General features: G+C 40.9%; 2 protein-coding genes and 1 long non-coding RNA gene across 4 annotated transcripts; 2 read left to right on the forward strand and 1 right to left on the reverse strand.

Annotated features, from left to right (window-relative positions):
• Positions 1-4,534: 4,534 nt before the first annotated feature.
• Positions 4,535-6,147, forward strand: LOC124444410. Its single transcript, XM_046995023.1, has 2 exons — positions 4,535-4,613; positions 5,594-6,147. Exons 1-2 carry the CDS (start codon positions 4,568-4,570, stop codon positions 5,998-6,000), a joined length of 453 nt encoding a protein of 150 aa, XP_046850979.1. The 5' UTR covers positions 4,535-4,567; the 3' UTR covers positions 6,001-6,147.
• A 10,799-nt stretch (positions 6,148-16,946) lies between these two features.
• On the forward strand, positions 16,947-18,744 carry LOC124444080. Its single transcript, XM_046994661.1, has 3 exons — positions 16,947-17,285; positions 17,384-17,505; positions 17,622-18,744. The coding sequence occupies exons 1-3, from the start codon at positions 16,955-16,957 to the stop codon at positions 18,264-18,266; spliced, it is 1,098 nt and encodes a 365-aa protein (XP_046850617.1). The 5' UTR covers positions 16,947-16,954; the 3' UTR covers positions 18,267-18,744.
• LOC124444082 lies at positions 18,306-19,509 on the reverse strand. 2 transcript variants are annotated; one of them, XR_006947822.1, is made up of 4 exons: positions 19,218-19,509; positions 18,995-19,066; positions 18,847-18,913; positions 18,306-18,776 (listed from the first exon to the last, which is right to left on the reverse strand). It is a non-coding gene; the product is annotated as an uncharacterized LOC124444082 (long non-coding RNA). The 2 variants fall into 2 exon arrangements; XR_006947821.1 differs by having other exon boundaries at positions 18,995-19,508.
• Between the last annotated feature and the right edge of the window lie 692 nt (positions 19,510-20,201).

Here is a 20,201-nt window from a genome sequence, read left to right on the forward strand (position 1 = left end):
ATAGTGTGATGTGTGTGTTGTTGGTGACTGACTGCTTTTCAAGGTGTTGCATAACAGCTTCTGCAAGGAAGGTGGATAAAGGGGAACCCATTGGTGTTCCTGAGATTTGTCGGTAATATGAATTTTGGAAGGAGAATTCAGTGGAGAGGCAGAGGTCGAGCAGGTCGATGACATCGTCTTGGTCTAGTTCGGTTGTGATTTTCCACGAGTTGTTGTTAGTAAGTAGTTCGTTTGTGACTTGTTTGGCTATGTTTGGTGGTATGGATGTGAAAAGTGACACTACATCATAAGATATCATGATTTCGTTTGTTTTTAGTTTTACTTTTTTAATATTGGTGAGGAAAGCGGTGGCATTTTTGATAGTATGATGTGATGATTTCACTAGTGGGTGCAGAATATTAGAAAGATATTTTGATAGTTCATACGTAGGAGATCCAGGAAGTGATACAATTGGTCGGAGCGGGTTGTTTTCTTTGTGAATTTTTGGTAGTCCATAGAATTTGGCGGTGGAGGAGTCGTTGGGTCGGATTCTTTTGTAGACGGTTTCGTTAAGTTTCTTTTTGTCTTTTAGTTGTTTTAATTTCTTGTTGATGCGGTTGGTAGTGGTTTTGTTGGGGTCTGTTTGTATAGGTTCATACGTGTTGATGTCTTGTAAGGGGGTCTTCGCTTTGTTGATATAGTCTGATTTGTCCATGATTACAGTTTTGCATCCTTTGTCGGCTGGTAGCATGACTATGTCTTCGTCGTTTCGTAAGTTTCTAATAGCTTTTTGTTCTTCGTTGTTAAGTGTAACTGGTCTTTTGAGGCAGAGGTTTCTCGTTACTTTGTGGCGTTACGTTGTCTTTGCTATTAGTGAAGCAATTTTTATTATTAGTGGATATTTCCCTAGCTCTCCATAGACAGCCAAATTGGTAGATTCTAAATGCACACGAAGAACTCTTTTACAAAATTTTAGGTGTAAACTCTCTTTAAAGTTAGTTAATCTGAAAGTCTTATTTTTAAACATTTTAAATAACTCAACGGTCCCCATATTTCACAACAATACAGTAAAACTGGTTGTACCAGTGAAGAGAACAGTTTTAAGAGTAACTTTATTGGTATATTTTCAACGTTTGAAAACTGTCTAAAGAGAGTGTGGTAAGCACGTAGTGCTTTACCATAGAGTATTTTTTGATTTCGTTTAAGGGCCTGATTACATGAAGCATTTCAACCCCGGGGTTGAATTTTTGAACCCTTTTGTCAGGGCTGAAAATTTTTTACGATTATATGGCAGCATTCCACCCCGAATCTGAGTCAGAGGTCTTGAGTAATTGCGCGCAAGTAATGAATTTCGCACGAATATCCAAAATTGTAAACAAGGCTGACAAAAACTTTTATCGATTTGTAATGTTCGGTGCTCATCAACTGTGACGGATCATTGGCATAAATGGAAGCCATCTCACGTCTGACAGCTTCGTACTGCTTTACTTTATCTGCGTTAAAATCACTATTCTTAGACTCCATAAGCGTCTTATAATTGCTCAGACTCCTTAAAAGGTTGTCAACTTTGTTGTTATCGCAACGAAATTTCTTTATTGGGACGATAATCGCACTTTCTGCTTCTGTATCTTCCGGATCGTAGGATATCCTCGTGTATTGTTGACACCATTTTGTTTTGGTCATGTGCAATGTTGCGCACAATTCTTCGCTACCACACATGCTCAATGATTTCAGCCCTGGGTATCAAACAATTACATGAGATATTTTCAGCCTCGGTGCTAATTTCAGCACAGGGCTGAGATTTCAGCCCTGGGTAGCTCAAGCAGGGCTGAATGTAATCAGTTTGTAGTTAAGCTTTTGAGCCGTTGGTTTGGTGCTCCAAACACAATGACTTTCGTTTTTTAGATTAATGCACATATTCTACTTATCGGCAGATAGTTTGAGTTTGTTAAGACAAATTTGTAATCATGATTTAGACTGAGAAACAAGTAGCAGGTCGTCTGCATAAAGTAAACAGTTCAGTTCTGTTTTTCCAAGACTTACGAGGTCACATGAGTTATTAAATGCATTAGGTATATTATTAATGAACAAATTAAATAACGAAGGGCTTAGGTTACATGTTACATCCCTGTTTGACACCTACATAGGATTTGAAACAGGTGGTGTTTCCTGTTTTAGTTTTATAGAATAATCAATTGAGGCATACATACTCATCATAAGGCGTATGAACTTCTTACTACAACCATATTAGATACTTTGTAGAAACGTCCATCCCTCCAAACACTATCCTAAGCTTTTTTGAAATCGACAAAACAAGAGAAAATTGGTTTTCGTTTTGATTTGAATTGGTCTATTATAGTTTATAGAACTAACAGGTGATCTGCTGTTCTGCAATTTCTACGAAACCCAATTTGACATTTCCTAATAATTCTGTCCTCTTCCAGGTGATTGTTTGAGCGTGTATTCATAATTAAGGTAAAAAATTTCCTAGGCAGCTGCTAATACAAATTCCTCGATAATTATTTGGGTCAATTATGTCTCCAGATTTATGTGTTGGTACAATCAATTCTTTGGACCATATTGATGGGAAAAATCCGTATGTTACGACGATGTTAAATAATTTTAGGACGTACGATGGCATGGATTTTACTTCTAACTTTATTATCTCATTGGATATTGAATCACTCGCACTAGCTTTTTTGTCTTTCAACCTCACAGAAAGTTTGCACATTTCTTCATAAGTGATTGGTTGGTGAAGGATGTCATTTCTGGAGGCTGCCCAAATATTCTAATCGTTTACGATTTGGGTTTCATCGCTTAATTTAGACGCGCTAAAATTCATTTTCTTTAAATTTTGGAAATGTTGTAACCATTCCGACGCGGATATTTCGTTTGACACACAAGATCTATTTGTTTTAAAGGCATTAACTAGTCTCCAAAATTCTCTAGGGTTATTGTCGGACAACATATCAATTTGTTGCAATAATGAATTATGAAATTGTCTTTTCTGTTTTTTATTGTACGTTTATATTCTCTTTTTTGTAAAATACCTAAATTGCTCAGAATCTTTTTCAACATTAGGCAATCAGAATCATACCATTTTTTGTTTTTTTTACCTTTTGCGTTGGACCTGCAGTTAAAACTAAGATATGTTTGATAAAGGGTCGAATCTTTTTGACGATAGATAACTGAAAATTATAGCATTATGAATACTATTGCATATAAATGTTAGGGAAAAGTTTTTAGAGATTGAAATTCTGTAATTAATGCAAAAATGTCTTACAATTTCAGCTGGAGCAAAGAGATTACCTGGCAAAGACGGCGATACGAAAGACATAAAACATTACCTTACAGATGGATATATTAAACAATTCAACCTTAAAACCCAGCCGTTTATCAACTACGATAAAAATGGAATTTCCAAAATTTATGAGTTCCAAGAAAAAACCATCGGTTTGTGCCTATTAAATTACATAAAGCTACTTTCAAAATACTTTTTTATTTTCGAGTTTTTAAAAGCTTTAGAGGAAAAATTAATTGAAAAATTAACTCCATGACAAGGCTTCATATACATAAAGTTTACACTGAAATATAAAGATAACTTCTCCTCTGTTTTCATTTCAGTCGCTTAGATCTTCTTAAAAAGAATTTTTTTAATAATTTACTTGATATAAAAAAAAGGCTGTAAGTAATAATGGTCGTATTTTTGAAATCATTACTCAGCTTAAGATTCTGAGGGGGGGGGACTTATATTTATAAATGCATATTATTTCAATTAAGCTTTATTAAAAGTAATCGCCTGCTTTCAGGAAGTGATTAAGGGGCTGTTTGCATGATCTCGGCTAACCGAGATTCAGTGAGGCGTTAAATGATTTCGAGGTATTGAAAGGAGTCAAAACTTCAAGGTTAAAAATCAAAACTGTTTGTTAAACGCTAGAAGTCATTTCTGCTGTAAATCTCAAATTAGGCTAAATTGGTTGTTTCAATTTTAAATATTTTGCGTAGTTCTTAATCAAAATATTGTGAAATTGCTCGAAAAGATTTATCTGATGATAAGTATTGAATTGTTTCCCTCTGCCAAAATCATTTAACGCTAGGCGTAATGCCGGCTACCCGGGCTCTCATGTAATCAGCCACAAAATGTCTCACAAACCGAGGAAGATTTAGTAAAAGTCCGAGGGCGTAGCCTGAGGAACTTTTGCTAAACCTCCCATGGCTAAAGAGAACATTTAATCATTAATATCCCTAATGAATATATTATCCCCACTCTATTAGCTACCTTGAAACGTCTCAACAAAAAAAAACAGTTGTCTTTTTTACCACGTCCTGAAGCAGTTTTGCATGATCATGGAGGGAATGGCTGACACTTACTTCTGTTTGTGACTCTACTTTGCAAAGCCTCTGTTGTATTTTACGCTGAAACGAAGCGTAGCTTGCTTGTTTCACGAAGACTTAGGCTAACTTCCCCCACCCACACCCTCTTAATAAAACATTTTACAACTAGCACGGGTTGTGTTAACCAAATTGAAATATTTTTATTTTTCAATATAGAATAGACAAGTAAATATTTTGATAAAGTATGGCCTAAATGGCGAGAGGGTATAAAATCCGAAGTTGCCATGTTAAAGATATCGGTTTGTACAAGCTTTAATACATTATTAGCTTTGTATGAAGATGATAGATATACATATTTGAGCACAAAACATGTCATGTTTAACTATCACTCTACATTACCTACTATTTTTAAAATAATAGATTATTCAACTTGACACCATGAAGAAATAAAATGCAGTTGAACTTAATTCAGTCAATTAAAGAAAAGGGGAAAATACGTGCAAAATTTGTAACTAGCTGCAGATGGGAATGTTAGGCTTGATTTCTTATTTCTCGACTGCACTTTCTAATTTGAAGATTCACAGCAATATTAATAAACCTTTATTATTTTAAAACTTACCAACATGGTACTTCAAGATTAACCATTAGAAAAATAAAAAATTTATAAATATTCTTTTAAAAACGGGCATTGATTGGACGAATGCTCGAAAAACTGTGTTTTTACGAGACATAAGCCTTGCAAAAATCTCGCAGGTTGCGTAGCTTATGCGGGTAATTTTAAGGTGAAAATATAAACATGCCATTGAAGTCAATAAATATGCCATGTATAAATATGCCATGCCATGCCATTAAAATGAATTAATTTAAATGTTGTTTGTAAACATTCATTTTACAAAAGAAATAAAAAACATAATTACTTGTTTTTATTAAGTAATATAAACACTTGTGCTCAGTCAATTGAGCTTTGCTCAGTTGGCAACACTCACATCTCGTGCTCGTACTTGCCCACGCAATTTCTCGTTTATCCCAATTTGCATTGTAAAAAATTAAAATAAAATATTTAAGAATTTAAATATTTTCATGCGCAGTAGTCTTTTTAATACAAATCCGTTTCCTGCCAAGTAAATCACTGGCCTTTTATCATTCATAAATAATTTTCTTTGCAGATTAACGTTTGCCTGTAAGAACATCAAGATTTATGAGGCCAAATAGAAATTCTTAAAATGAGCTTAGCGGTACACTAAATTGTTGGTGACTAAAATATAAATAAATGTTTTAGATGATTACCACAAGAAAACAACTGGAGTAGTTACAGATCAATTGCGTGCATGGTTGAATAAAAGTTATTATGATGATGTCAAATATGATATCAAACAATGGAATCGTTGGTTAAGAATTTGGAGTCAATTTACCATGGAAAATTTCCTCAAGAGTACTTTGGACACAATTCTTTCAAAAGTCAAGGGCTCTGATCGAAGTGATCTTGATTTGAATACTATTGGAAATCTTATTCCTTGGTCCAATGATGCACTGCGAAGTTACTCAGTGTCTTCTTACAATGTGCAGCTCGATGTATCTTTAGTTGCATTGTTGCGTGATCAACTTGGAGGCTGGTCGTCCGAAAATATGCATTGTTTGGCAGGAGGTATGGAAACACTGCCGAAAGCTTCTCTTTGGCGACAATGATGAAGACAACAAGTTGGATAAAAGAACTGACGTCGTTTTCAATCAATCTGTAACAAAAATTGCTTACACTTTTTGCAAAAAAAATCCCAGTGTGGACTCGGTAACTGTAACATACTACCAAGAGAAATGAAATGAGGAAATAAAATATCAGGGCAAAGTAAGATACAGTGTTTTTAATGCATATACAAAAAGGCATGCAATGAGCAATTTTTCCTGACTAGTGATGGCATATTTGCTAGATTGTTTCGATTGATTCATGTATTTAATCAAAGTTCAGCTATTTCAGCCGCAAAAAGTTGTGACCAACTAATAACATTATATCATGAATCCTTACAACGGTCTCTTCACAATGCTTTGCTTGCTCCATTTAATTAAATGCAAAGTCAATTTTAAGCAGTGATGGAAATCGCTACGAGCGATAATTTGAGAGCAAAGAAGTTCAGTGAGCAAATGCAAACACAAGAAATCTTTCATTTCTTTTCCAAAATAATAATGCAAAACAAATAATTTCAAACAAATGCTGTAACGTTTCGTGAAACCTGTATTAATTGAGCTCAGATCAGTTTTCACAGGCTGATGCAATCTCAGCTATAGACTAATCAGCGCACGCTTTATATTGTTGTTATTTTATAGCTAACTAAGCCGAGCACAGGTATGTGTAATTGCAGAATGGTTGCAGTTTCTCTCGCTCAGGGAAAAAAATTTAGAAAGCCTATTCTCTGAAAACTTGAATTTGGTCAACTTTTGCAATTGAACAATAAATTTATCTTTTTTTACAAAGGCTGCACTTGTCACTCTACCCGTGAAAATATTGCGTCAAATCACTTTCAAGCCATATTTTCATCATAAAAAAACACGATGGAAGCCTTGCGCAAAACGCAACAAGCAATTGAAGACATCTTCACCGAACCTTTCACAAAGATATTCATTCAGACAAAACGTCGATTTTGGTAAGATCAAAGTATACATGGTGGATTTTCCATAACCAACCTACCAATTGGCCAGATACATTATGTGATGCCAGAATCAGAAAATCAAAAGAAGGGTTTACTGATGATATATACTTGGAAGAGTGAGGCGTTAATGTTTGGTTCTCGGTCAGAAGAGCAAGTAAAGCGGGAGGTCATTGAGCAAATTACTGAAATTCATCCTGAAATAAATGAAGACGGAATGGTAGAGAAATGAATCGTTCATGCTTGGTACAGTCAACCATCTTATCAAGGTGCTTTCGCTTTGTTGAAGACTACACAGTATGATAATATAAGGTATGTAAATATGTATGTTATATAGGTGCTGTGTTTGTCAAATGTGATTGGTTCATCTGTAGCCTACTCACATGACTTAAAAGAAATCCAATGTTTCCAGCCAGGAAACGAGTAAAAAATTGACGGTCACTTATTTCAATAAGAAATGTAACAGCTATGGAGCTGAAAATTGGAAAATTATTGCTCAAACTTATTAAGCGACAAAATTCAAATAATGCATTATTAGCAAGTAATGCAAGCAGTGCATTACAACGACAATCAGGGTTCAATTTTGGGTTTTTTAAATAATAAAATAGAGACTTTGTCATGGTGACAAATCTGAAAATTGTCCTAAAGATAGCAAATACCATAGTGAATGGTAAAAGTAATATAATAAGTTGATAGTTCTTAAAAGAACTGTTTTAAGTAAAGAGCACTAACCCAGTAGTTCTAACTTGAACGACACGATGCATTTCGGCAGACTACTCCTCAGGTGTCAACTTCTGCTAAATGAAAATTTACAATCTACCGATATTTATAATACCAAGAAAGAGAGTGCATCATCTCTTTGATGACGAATCCCTCCCGCCGAAGGAGGCTTTCTACTGCAAACCCTCCGATGAAGGCATTACCGATAACGACTATGCCCACGGAAAAAGGTCTGGGACGCCTTCGGCTGTACAACCCTCGGCGACTACCACGATCTTTACCTTCGGACCAATGTCCTCTTCCTCGCCGATGTCTTCGAGATCTTCCGAAAGCTGTGCCTTGAGCGATACCGGCTAGACCCGGCCCACTATTACACGAGCCCGGGCCTAAGCTGGGACGCTCTCCTCAAGCACACAGGGGTGGAGCTCGAGCTGCTCACCGAATTGACATGCATCTCTTCATCGAGAAGGGCCTGCGCGGCGGCATCAGCGTGGCCTGCAGGCGCTTCGCCAAGCCAACAACCCAAAAGGTGCCAGACTACGATCCGGGGAAGCCCCAAAGCTGGATCCAGTACTACGACGTCAACAAGCTCTACGGCTGGGCGATGTGGCAGCGCTGCTGACAGGCGCGTTTGAGTGGGTCGCCAAAGAGGATGTGAAGGCGGCCCTACACCAGCCTGTAGATGCAGGGAAGGGCTACATTCTCGAAGTCGATCTGGAGTACTCAGAAGAACTGCACGATGAGCACAATGCATATCCGTTAGCGCCAGAACGCCTGAATGTCGACAACGCGTGGATGTCGGATTACCAGCAAAATCTCCTCAAACAGTTGTATTGGGGTGCGTCTCACGAGGTCGAAAAGCTGGTCTTCAATCTGCGCGACAAGACTCGATACGTCCTGCCTATCGGAATCTGCAGCTCTATCTGCAGCTTGGCATGCGCCTGAAAAAATCCACTGGGCACTCCGCTTCGATCTAAGCCCATGGATGTAGCCCTACATCCGGAAAAACACCGAACTCCGGAAGAAAGCAAAGAGTGACTTTGAAGCCAACCTCTACAACTGCTGAACAATCGTCTTTGTAAGACGATGGAGAACCTCCAAAAGCGTGTTGATGTTAAGCTGCTCCTCCAAGCGAGACCGAGAGACTCCGCAAACTTATTGCCAAGCCGACATCCAATCGGCATCTCATCTTTGGCGATGCGGGGAACCTCGCAGCCGTCCACATGAATAAAAGCAGTCTGCTGCTCAACCGGCCTGTCTTCGTGGGCATGAGCATTCTCGACCTCTCGAAGCATCTGATGTACTACTGGTATTACAACTATCTCAAGGTGCAGTACGGGTGGTCAGCAGAGCTCCTCTACACCGACACCGATAGCCTTGTGCTGGAGATCCAAACTGAGGATGTTTACGCCGATATGAGGCACAACGCCGGTCAGTACGACACCAGCAACTATCCCAAAGACCATCCGCTGCTCAGCCAACAAGAAGGTGCTGGGGAAAATGAAGGACAAGTGCACAGGGGCGCCTATAGCTGAGTTTGTGGGGCTCAGGCCCACGATGTACTCTATCCTGAAAGCCGATGGTCTGGAGGAGCGCAAAGCCAAATGTGTTAAAAAGGCCGTTGTGGAAAAGCATATCATTAATGCCCAGTACAAAGAGGTGCTCTTCGAAGCAAAGCGCTTCCGCCACGGTAAGGATATGCTGCGCAGTCGCGGGCATCAGATCTTCGGCGAGCACGTCAACAAGACATCGTTGAGCCCACCGGACACGAAGCGCTAGATCGCAGCCAATGGGATCTCTACCCTAGCATACGGGCATAGAGAGCCGGTGCCGCAGGCGAAGAAAAAAGAAATGTGTAATTACGCTAGCATAATTACAGTAGAAGAGCTGCTCCACGGCTAAGCGCAAGGTATTACATGGTAGTGAAAGCTTTCATAAAAAGCGTGACAGGACCCCATCGACTAAGCCGGCGGTGTTTCGATCTCAAAGGGCACCACTTGGAGCTCCTCGCGCACAAACCCGTGCTTGGGCCCATCGCTCAAATAATACAACAAAGGCTTCCCGCCCTCAACCACAGCTCGCTCGACCTGGTGGGAGGTCACACTCCAGATAGGATCGGTCACTATACGCCGTTCGCCACCCTCGAGTTCGCCAGGGGCATACAAATACCGCACCATAACATCCGATGGCAAGCGTTGCTCTTTGAAACCAATAGACGAAGCGCTGGCGCAGCGGGTTTGGCCTTAACGCTCTTCTTCCGAATCGCAAGGGAGGGCTTTTCGCCCGTCAATCGGGTAGTTTCATTATCGAGCGCTTTAACCACCTCAGGTAATCTTGATACCCATTCTTTGTTCCGAGTTCCGGGATCAGCCAGCACGCGATGATACTGGTAACCGAACAATCGCTCCGCCAAAGTTCGGTTGAATCTTTGTACGATCCCCTGATCTCTATGAGCCCCGACCTTACCCCGTCTAATCGTGACACCATTTTTATCACACGCTTTTTGCACAGCCCCGCGGAACGCCGAGCCAGGGTCGACCTCTAAAACTTTAGGCCATCGAAGAGGCCTACGGGCATAAATAGACCCTAACGCCTTCCCAACCTGGGTCGCTGTCTTGTCTGTGATTGCCTGGGCCTCCTTATACCGACTTGCTACGTCAACGACCGTCAATGCGTATTTAAATGTGCGTCTTCCGACTCGATCGTGAGGCAGGTAGAAGAGATCGGCCTGGTGGACCTCATTCGTGGTGCTGATGTCAAACTTAGGTCGAGGAATATCACTTCGCGCTGGTGCGGGCAAGTAGATCTGCCAGATGGCCTGTTTTGTTAGCCATTCATGAGCCTCATCCTCGCCGACGCCAGCCTCTTTAGCCAGCCTTGGGATAGCAGCACGGCCGCGTCAGTACCCGGCAGGACTGTAGTACGCTTCTGCGAGGCATTCCTCAACGCTTCCGTCCGTAGAAACGCGACCATTCTTTGTCGAGACGACGGTTTCGACACTACGACGTGTCGTAGGCGACTTCTCTTCAGCTTCGAAATCGTCAGGACCACCGCCAGTGGTCAGAGGCATAAGGTCGAGCACCTTCTTATCATTAGCTTCACCGAACATCCCCCTTAATCTTTTTAAAAGCCCTCTATAGTACCCTCTTCTATAAACAGCCACCCCGCCAGGACAGCATGGCACCCGCTGACAGCCGTTGCTCGACTCTGCACAGCAAACATATTCGTAACCATGACCCGCTCGTGAAAGGCCTCCAGAAAATATCTGCGCAGCTGTGGCTCTGTATTTGCTTCCTCTATTTCAGCGAGCGCACGTCCAAAGCTATCGAAGACAAGCACATGCATTCCAGTACGACAAACAGTTACCTGTCATGATCATGGAGAGGGTAGATGTTGTCCGTGTTGCTGATGCAAAACTGCCCATCGTGGAGATGTGGTAGGCTGTCGTAGCTACAGACCTCAACGAACCGTCCTCGGGCTCGCTCGGGCGTCAAGAGGAATTCGATGTCAACGCTCGAGAGCGGGTAATCCATCTTTCATTCCTTATACAGAGTCTAAAAAGGCATGCCAGCGTTAATCAGCTCTCGATGATGCGCCTGTAAATATTCTCGAGGTGTTGGAGTGCCTCTACAGTAAGTGGGCAGCGACCGTAATGAGCAATGCCGCCCTTTGCCCGCACCGCGCACGGTAGGTTCTTTTTCCCCCAGTCGACGAACGCTTCCCGAGACATTGCTCTCCATCCCTCCAGCGAACCATCGGCAATATCGTCTAACCCCAGAAGTGGAAAACCTCTCATTCGCAGAACGTGACCCCTGAGATCGTGGCGAGCTGCTGCAGCGACACCATGGCTGGCAACCCAAAGCTCCTCGGGAAGACCCTTATTTATCTCTTTTGTTCATATCTTATGGTACATTAAATCTCTGATTATAATTAATCGATATCAACGGTTCTTAGATCCTGAAAGGTCGGATACCCTTAGGAAATGTACTCTCCAGTGTTGAATTTCAACCAAAAGGACACCTCATTAATTTGTTGTTAGGGGCATAGACGGCGCAAGTCGGCTTAGCAAACACATAATCGTTAATGCCATCGAGTGTCTGCCCGAGAAAGGTTTTGAGGACCCGGCTGTCAGAGTTGTCCTCATACTCCACAGCGGGGTAGATCAGATCCGTGTAAAGGAGGCTGCCCGCCAACCCGCGCTCAGGTCTACTGCATAAGAAAGGGTTTTAATGATTCCGGAGGAGCCACCTGCAACATCCCACAATCTCCTCTCGCAATCTCGCCTAAGCCAAGGATGAGGGATGGGCTATCTTTTGTCATCTTCAAGGTCTTACCAGCCAGCACCCTGACCTGAGCCGGCTTATAGCTGAAGACTATACCGTCATGACCGGCGTTGGCCAGAGTCTGGTTTATAACTTTGAGGTGCCTGACCTCTGTGTATGTCCCGTGAGAATGCTGAGCGCGGTCTCGCTGTCACCAATAACATTGTAAAGCTTGTTGCTTTCAGGCCCGACATTCAGATAATGGAGCTCAAACTGGGCACTTTCGACGAAAATCGCCTTTCCTGCAGTGTTCAGGTCGTTAACCCGCATCGTAAAGTTGGGCTCGAGGAGGCCGCGGCTGACCGCCGTTGAGTTATTCACCGCGGATAGGACTACGCTTGTCGCTGCTGCGACAACAAGACTGAAGACATGGGCGTCGAAGCGCGCAGCGCCTAGAAGAACGGCAGGGACACGGTTTGGATGAATTCAAGAGCATGCTCCTGGATGCTGCAAAGAGCGCGGGCAAGAGAGCAACGAATTGCGCAAAATTGAGGGCCCTTTCTAGGTTGAAATCGTCAGCCACAAGTTTGGCACTCAGTGTCCTTGCTTCGGCGCTCGCGGCGGCTTCACGCTTCCATCAACCCATCAGCAACAGCATCTCCCAGGCCTTGCGGGCCGCGTTCTCGACTCCGACGAGCGCCCACATCGGCCAGTCGTTCAACATTTAGAGCAGTGCATATCTTTCCGAAATGGATCTTCCGCTGTTATTCCCCGGGTCAGTCGTCGCGACGCCATCACAGGCGCCCGCGCCTCCTGTTCTTCCAAGTGTTATCGCGCGCGATACTAGCACTGTTGGCGGCAAATACCCCGCTATCCCTGGGCTTGAATTTCACAAAGAAGAATGGTTTGACGAGCTTCCGCCTTCACTCAAAAAATGGGGGCAGAATGTTTTGCTCTTGGGTCAGAGCAATATGAGCAAGAACTTCTTCATGAAACGGCTCCTTGCTCACGTTCGTCCGAAAAGGCTGTACGTCCTTTCGAACACCTCCGCTGATCAATATATCCAACCTAACACGGTCTTGAAGCATTATTCCGTCATGCCTGAATCGATCGAGGATACGAGTATAGAACCGGAGTCCTTTGTCATCATCGACGACATCTGCGTCATGAATCTCAAATGCGGAACGCAGAGAGAATGCCTCTATAAGTTCTTTACGATGTACAGCCATCATATGAAATTGAACGTCTTCTTTCTCTCCCAGAAACTTTCTCTATCGATTCACGGATAAGTCGATCGTGAAGCGGTTTCTTAATACGCTCTTCAGCAGCACGGGTAATAAACCGGCTCTCATCTTCAAACTGTACGAGAAACTTTTGACCCGCTGCAAGCGCCCGATCCTCGCTATGGACTGCACCAATCAGCGATTCGCCTATTATTGCGACGAAAAATCTATTGCGGTGGACTTTCAGTGAAAGCTTTCTCCGTCATTATCAGAAAAATCTGAACAAGAATTAGAGGAAGAAGTTCAGGAGGGATATCACCAGACTTTTAAGCGTATGTTTGAAGAAAATGGAACATATTCAAGTCCGGATCGTCGATGGCCTGCCATGGCGACTTGAGCGGGTGGCGGATGGTTATCCGTCGGCCTTCCTCATCCCAAAGGCGCGGCGGCTGGAGGTCCTCCAGTTTATCGAGAACCAATCCGAGCACATCATCAAACGCGCTAAGTCCTTTATGGAGGTCTTGGGTTATCTCCCCGAAGGAGCCCGAGAAAAGGAGGCTGGAGCACCAAATCGCCACCGGGATTTCATCTCCTTCCTGCGCAAATCATTGCAGTATATGTCAACCCATCCCCTTGCTAAGTTGAGCTTGGTGGAGCTAAAAAAACACCCAAGCGTAAAAGAGCTCTATGCCTTGTTCGAGAGCCACTCCAAGCTTATCAATGAAGAGTCACTCCAAAGCGTTGTCAAATTCAGGTTGCTCATCATCATCATCATCATATCTTTTCTCACCAATGGGTGATCCAAACTCGGGCTGTTTCGTTACATTCCCTGAGATCTTGATTTGTACAACGGGGACCTTGTGGGCATTCAGAGAAGATATGGTCCATGGTTTGATTGGGATGGCCGCAAGGGCAGGCACCGGTTGGAGTGAGGATCCATTTGAGCAGAGTTGCAGCTGTTTTTCCCACTTTGGCTCGGGCTCTGTTGAGGGCTACCCATTCTTTCCTTTGCAGGTCGGTTCCTGTTGGTAGTTGTTCGCCAGGGTCTTTGGTGGCCTCGTTGGGGTGATCATCCCATTCCCTCCATGCTTGGAGTCTGCTGGTGGCCGATATGTTTGGATCCAGGCTGTCCACTGTTCTGAAGCTCTTCCTTGATTTCAGTCGACTGTTTGGGTATCTGTGGCCAAACATTGGATGCCTCTCGTCGGTTTCTTGTACATATTTTTGCACTCCGGCTTGAATTTCTCAGCGGATGTGTGGCGGGGCGATCCCAGTTGTTCTGTAGAGCAGTGGCAGTGGTGTGGGTCTTAGTTGTCCGGTCACGATTCGACAGGCATTATTTAGTTCTGAGTCGATTTTTTTCGCATGGCATGATCTAGCCCATACAGAGGAGGCATATTCAGCTGAAGAGAAGCTTAGTGCCATGGCTGTCGTCCGTAGTGTTTTTGGGTCTGCTCCCCAGGTAGAATTTGCCAGTTTGCTGAGGAGGTTATTTCTGGTCGCAACCTTGGCTTTTACGTTCTGCACATGCTTTCCAAATGACAGGGTCCGGTCGAGGATCACTCCTAGGTACTTTGAGTGACAGTCGTTTTCAAGAACTTGGCCGTTCCAGGTAATGTTGAGCTTCTTTCCTGCGGCATGATTGTTCAGGTGGAAAGCACATACTTGAGTTTTCCCTGGGTTGGCGTTTAGAGCGTTCTTTGTATAATAGTTGTTCAGTCCCTCAAGTGCATCTGTTAGTCGTGTCTCGATCGTCTCAAGGGATGTAGATTGAGTTGCCAGGCAGAGGTCATCCGCATATATGAATCGTCGAATGTCGTCAAACTCTGGTTGGTCATTGGTGTATATGTTGAACAAGGTAGGGGCAAGGACCGAACCCTGGGGAAGTCCATTCTTCTGGTTACGCCACCTGCTCTTTCTTCCATCTAGTTCAACAAAGAAGCGCCTGTTCTCTAGTAGGGACTTAATGATAGAGACGATTTTTTTGTTCTTTATCTTACTCATAAAATTGCAGACTCAGAATTGCACACTTTTGCGTCTAAAAGTTTGTGTCTGTGAGCGTACTGTCTATGAACTTATACAGGCTCAGTTATATGGTGTAATGTGGTTCATGAAAAGCATCACAATACCACTTGTTCTTCCTTGCACACTTGAATAATTCAGGAATTACTGTTTTTTCATTTTCAAGCAATAAAAAACTTTACGACACGGCTGATAACGCAGAAAGTGTAAATGCAACGCAAACTAGTTTGCACACCTAGTAGAACGCTTCCTTGTACAGCATTAAACTTGTGCGAATTCCGTAAGAGTTACATTAATGCCATGTGCTTCATTTCAATTTCTAATGCTGCATCTCAAGACCTTTTTCTAAAATTCAAATGGGGGGCACTTGATACAGTAAGATTTTTATCTCATGCCTTACTTAGCAAAAACACCAGAAGATTACTTTGTTATAAGACATCTGCCAGAATCCTAGTAAGATTTACTCAAAATTTAATGACTACAAACTTAGTCAAGATTCATCTAGCAGTTGAAAGATATGCATACTGTAGGGGTAGTCCAACACGTTCTCGTGCCTTCATGTGTATTTTTGTTAAGATTTTTCTTACTCACTAAGCCAATGACTAAGGCCTAGTTCAAACCTGGAACTTTACATGAAACGAACCCATTTAAAACAAAAGATAACGAGGAAGCTCATCTCATTTTCTTTTGTCCTTTATCTGTTCGATGCATGTAAAGTACAGATGTACATATCTAATAAATAATTAAATTGTCGTCAGAACAACTAACATTTAACTAACCATAATTTTGCAGTCCGTTAGTTATATTAGTAAATCCAAACTTCATAAGAATTGTGTCTTAATATTTTATTCATTACGCTCAACTATTAAATTACAGTAGATCTATACTTTGGCAGGGGGGAGTCGGAAACATTTCGCATCCAATTTCTATTGCCGAGAGAAATTTCTTAAATAATATCCAAAGCGTGGCTTAAATTTGTAGTTAGTGCACGAAGTTGCCATTTAACTAAGGATATTTCATATGTAGAAGAACTAAAGCTGAAACAGGAAGAACTAAGTACCCACTCAATGCATGTGGGCTTTCCCTATTGGGTCAATCAGGCAATAGCGAGTAACATCTATTTTTCACTGTATACATAAACCAACCTACATAAGCCAATCACAAACCCGTGCTTGATCATATTGTTAGAAAGATACATGCTCTGTAAAAGACAAGCTGTCCATGGACGAAACTAGAACGTTGAGTGTGAATATTCATACATTCAGCATTGCCCGACTGATTTTGTTTGTTAGCGATTTTAATTTCAAAAGGAATCAGTCGGGCAGAGCTCAATATATGAATATTCACTAGAACATTAATAGACCACTTTGGCGGTTTTATTTGAATAAAAACACGTGCTCGCTAAGTGAAAAACTCGGACAAACATGGCGGAAAGTCATAACAATGACTAATTTGCTATATGAAATAGAAATATTTTTCGCTCTCTTGCAAATGTAGCGACGAGCGCTGGATTCGTGCGTGTCATCGAGGTGACAGATTTGTGTGTACGAAAGACAGTTATATTTGCAGTCTTCATTTTGTGGGAGAAAATGGTCCTACTGTAGATAACCCAGACCCTATTTCAGCGATACCAAGTATTGAGAATGTAAGTGTTGACTGCTTTTTTGTCATAAATGTGTGAATTATACGAAAGCTTGCTGAACGTTTTATAAGCTTATACATTCATTTTAAATTCATATAGAGAAGAAAACTATCGGGAAAACGAAAAAAAACAATGACGAGGGTATATAATCCGCCACCAAAACGAGCGTCAATCTACAAAAAAGATGCAGCAGAGGCTCTTCTTTACTTGAGCGAAAGGGAACACGCTAAAAGAGACGCAGCTGACGGCCTCCTATCCGTATGTGAAAATAGTACAACATCCCGTGATATCCAAGAGGACCAAGACGAACTTCTTGTTTTAAAGAAAAAAGATGCTGCTGTTCAAACCAACCTAACTAATGAACATCTTAAAACTTATGCGACTGAGTCATTTGTTAACACCATCAGTATACAGAAATGCATGTTTTTAGAAAATGTGGTTAATGATTCAGCCCATTATACAGGTATAAAATTTCATTTTTTACTTTGTTGATTATAACTAAAAAATCTAGTGGAAATAATAAAGGACTTTGTGAGCTACTCTGAATTAATTTATCTGTAGGCCTACCAGGTGAAATGTTGAAAATACTTTTTGAGTTCGTGAAAGCAAAGGCTTCCAGGCTTATCAAATGGAAAGGGAAGAAAACAGCAAAATATAAACAAGAAAAAAAGAGCAGTGCTAGGGTACAGTAATATATAATCATACATATTGCTCAAGTAAATACTCAAGTTAATAGTTGTGTAATGCAGTTAATAGCTACCTATGTGTAATGAATGATTAGCACTTAATCATTTTATAGATCCACAAAACTTCTACATGGGCTAAACTTTCAGTTTATGAGCAATTTATATTCACATTGGTCAGGATCAAAAGATTCCCTAGTCTCAAGATGTTATGTGATTTATTTGGAATGTCAGAAACTGTTGGTAGCAGCATATTTTTGACATGGGTGAAGTTTCTTGAGAAGGAATTAAAGTTATTTATTCCATTTACCACTTTGAAAGACATGGAAGGAATAACCCTGCCTAAAGTTTACGAATCTAATCCATGTCTTCGTGCAATAATTGATTGCACAGAATTCTATATACAAAAACCTTCTCTTCCTTCAAGTCAACGTCAGACACATAGTAACTACAAAGGCAGAAACACCTTCAAACTATTTATTTCCATGTCACCGCTTCTACATATCAACTATATCTCTACATTGTTCAGTGGTTGCATAAGCGACAAGGAAATCATCAAGAGATGTGGATTTTTGGAAGAGTTAGCTGCAGGGGATGAAGTCATGGCTGACAAAGGATTTAATATCCAGGATTTACTTGCCCTTCAACATGTCCGTTTAATTTCACCTCCAATTATGCATAAAGGTAATGTTGGCACTGGTGCAACAACAATGACAAGGAGAGTGGCTACAAAGAGGATTCACATTGAAAGAATTATTTAACGACTGAAGTCATTTAGTATATTACAAGGTGTAATCCCATTAACAATGAAACCATATATTGATTCTGTTGTGTCTATCTGTGCAGCATTGGTTAATTTGCAACCACAGATTATTGCATCACCTTAAAACATTGTATATAGAAGCTTTAAAAATATACAATAAAATATTCCTTTGTGTTAATAAACTTAGATCAATGCAGAGTAAACAATGTGTGCAAAGTTCTGTGCCATTTATTTCTTTCCATTGTTGCATCCTTGTTACTGAACCATTTATGTTCCATGAGAATGAAATCATTGGGACATTTCTCATATTTTTTCAATATCCTAAAAAATGTTGTGAGATTGAAAAAGTAAGCACTCTTCCCTATGTTATTGCATTGAGTACATCTTTCCTATTATTAGGCTCTAACTTGAAGAAACATGTAGTTTCCATAATTACCTTCAAAAAGTATTTAATAAAAAGTGATACAAAAACAGCACAGAGGTTTGAAGAGATTTCCTGCTGTGGGACCTACCAAATAATGCATATAGCAAGATTTATTTGCACAATATATTTTATTGGTGGTATGATAAGAACTCACTTTTAACATAAGATGAGAACGATGCTTTCTTTTGATGCTGTGCTTTTGAAAGGTGTAGTCCAAATATCTTCAGAATGAAAAGTAAAAATTCTTATCCAACAGTAACATAGCAATGAGAGTAGGCATAGTGCAATGGAAAAACAATTACTGTGAAATATATTCAAATGTAGATTTCTTGTCTTCTTTATCCCAAGTTAAAGAGTCCAGAACAAGGATATGCCTAAATATGAAATTGGTTACTATTGTAACATTACATGCTTTAAAGGAACACATGTAATATAGCAAATGTTGCTTTTCCTACCATGGTGAAATGATGGCCAAAAACCAGTATAGGCTAAAATAATGGAATACGGCTTCAGATAACTACTTACGGTTATACCTCTACTCTGCAGGTAACTTTTTAATTCTGGCAGTTTCATAGCTTTGAATTTCTCTTCACGTAACCTTTCTTCCATTTTAGCGCTTATATTTTGTCCTATTCTATATTTTGTCCTATTCTATATCTTGTCCTATTCTATATTTTGTCGTGCATTTATATAGTAACTAAAGGGAGTGTTCTCCGTCATATCCTGCACGTAATAGTGGGATGACTTAGTTCTTTCTAAGCGCGTTATAGTGCTTTCATGCTTTGTGGTCGGGATTGTGTGGTTAGCTTGTAGCGAGTTGTTGTGCTTACTCACATCGTATATCCGTTGACGCACAACAACTATGACTAAGTTTGATTCGTCGCTACATTTGCAAGAGAGCGAAAAATATTTCTATTTCATATAGCAAATTAGTCATTGTTATGACTTTCCGCCATGTTTGTCCGAGTTTTTCACTTAGCGAGCACGTGTTTTTATTCAAATAAAACCGCCAAAGTGGTCTATTGGGCGGGGTTGTGTATATTCATATATTCAGTTGTGCTCTACTGATTTCTTTTGAAAATCAAATCGCTTTCAAAAGAAATCAGTAGGGCACAACGGAATGTATGTATGTATAACATTCTAGTTACGCCTCTGGCCATGAAGCTGTCAAATTTACAAACATTCTTTAAAATTCTTGAGAAATTAACAAGCTTGCAGCCTTAGGATGTTATTGATCAGGCAGTACAAATAAGTTGCAATTATAATGTACACTTATCAGGTATGAAGGGTGTATCGAAAAAGAAGACTTAAGCAATTGACGATCTGTATTGTGATAATTGTCAATGCCTGTCGTTATTATAAGCCCTCTGGTGCATAAGTAATGCCAGCTACATGTAGGTGCAGGGTATCCCCCAAAACTCCCATCTGTGCAAATTGCGCATCTTTCGTTGAACACGAGTTACGATACTTCTGGGAATTTAACCCTTTATTGCGTGAATTTTTCGCCGT

This window comes from Xenia sp. Carnegie-2017, unplaced genomic scaffold (assembly GCF_021976095.1).
Source record: "Xenia sp. Carnegie-2017 unplaced genomic scaffold, XeniaSp_v1 HiC_scaffold_21, whole genome shotgun sequence".
Classification (NCBI taxonomy): domain Eukaryota; kingdom Metazoa; phylum Cnidaria; class Anthozoa; order Malacalcyonacea; family Xeniidae; genus Xenia; species Xenia sp. Carnegie-2017.

Excerpts from the sequence above, each read along its gene's own strand:
- LOC124444080 (XM_046994661.1), top strand. The coding sequence starts at position 16,955 with ATGACGAGGGTATATAATCCGCCACCAAAACGAGCGTCAATCTACAAA. Across the intron at positions 17,286-17,383 it reads TGATTCAGCCCATTATACAG|GCCTACCAGGTGAAATGTTG; the intron begins GTATAAAATTTC and ends ATTTATCTGTAG. Across the intron at positions 17,506-17,621 it reads AAAAAAAGAGCAGTGCTAGG|ATCCACAAAACTTCTACATG; the intron begins GTACAGTAATAT and ends ATCATTTTATAG.
- LOC124444410 (XM_046995023.1), top strand. The coding sequence starts at position 4,568 with ATGGCGAGAGGGTATAAAATCCGAAGTTGCCATGTTAAAGATATCG. Across the intron at positions 4,614-5,593 it reads TTGCCATGTTAAAGATATCG|ATGATTACCACAAGAAAACA; the intron begins GTTTGTACAAGC and ends TAAATGTTTTAG.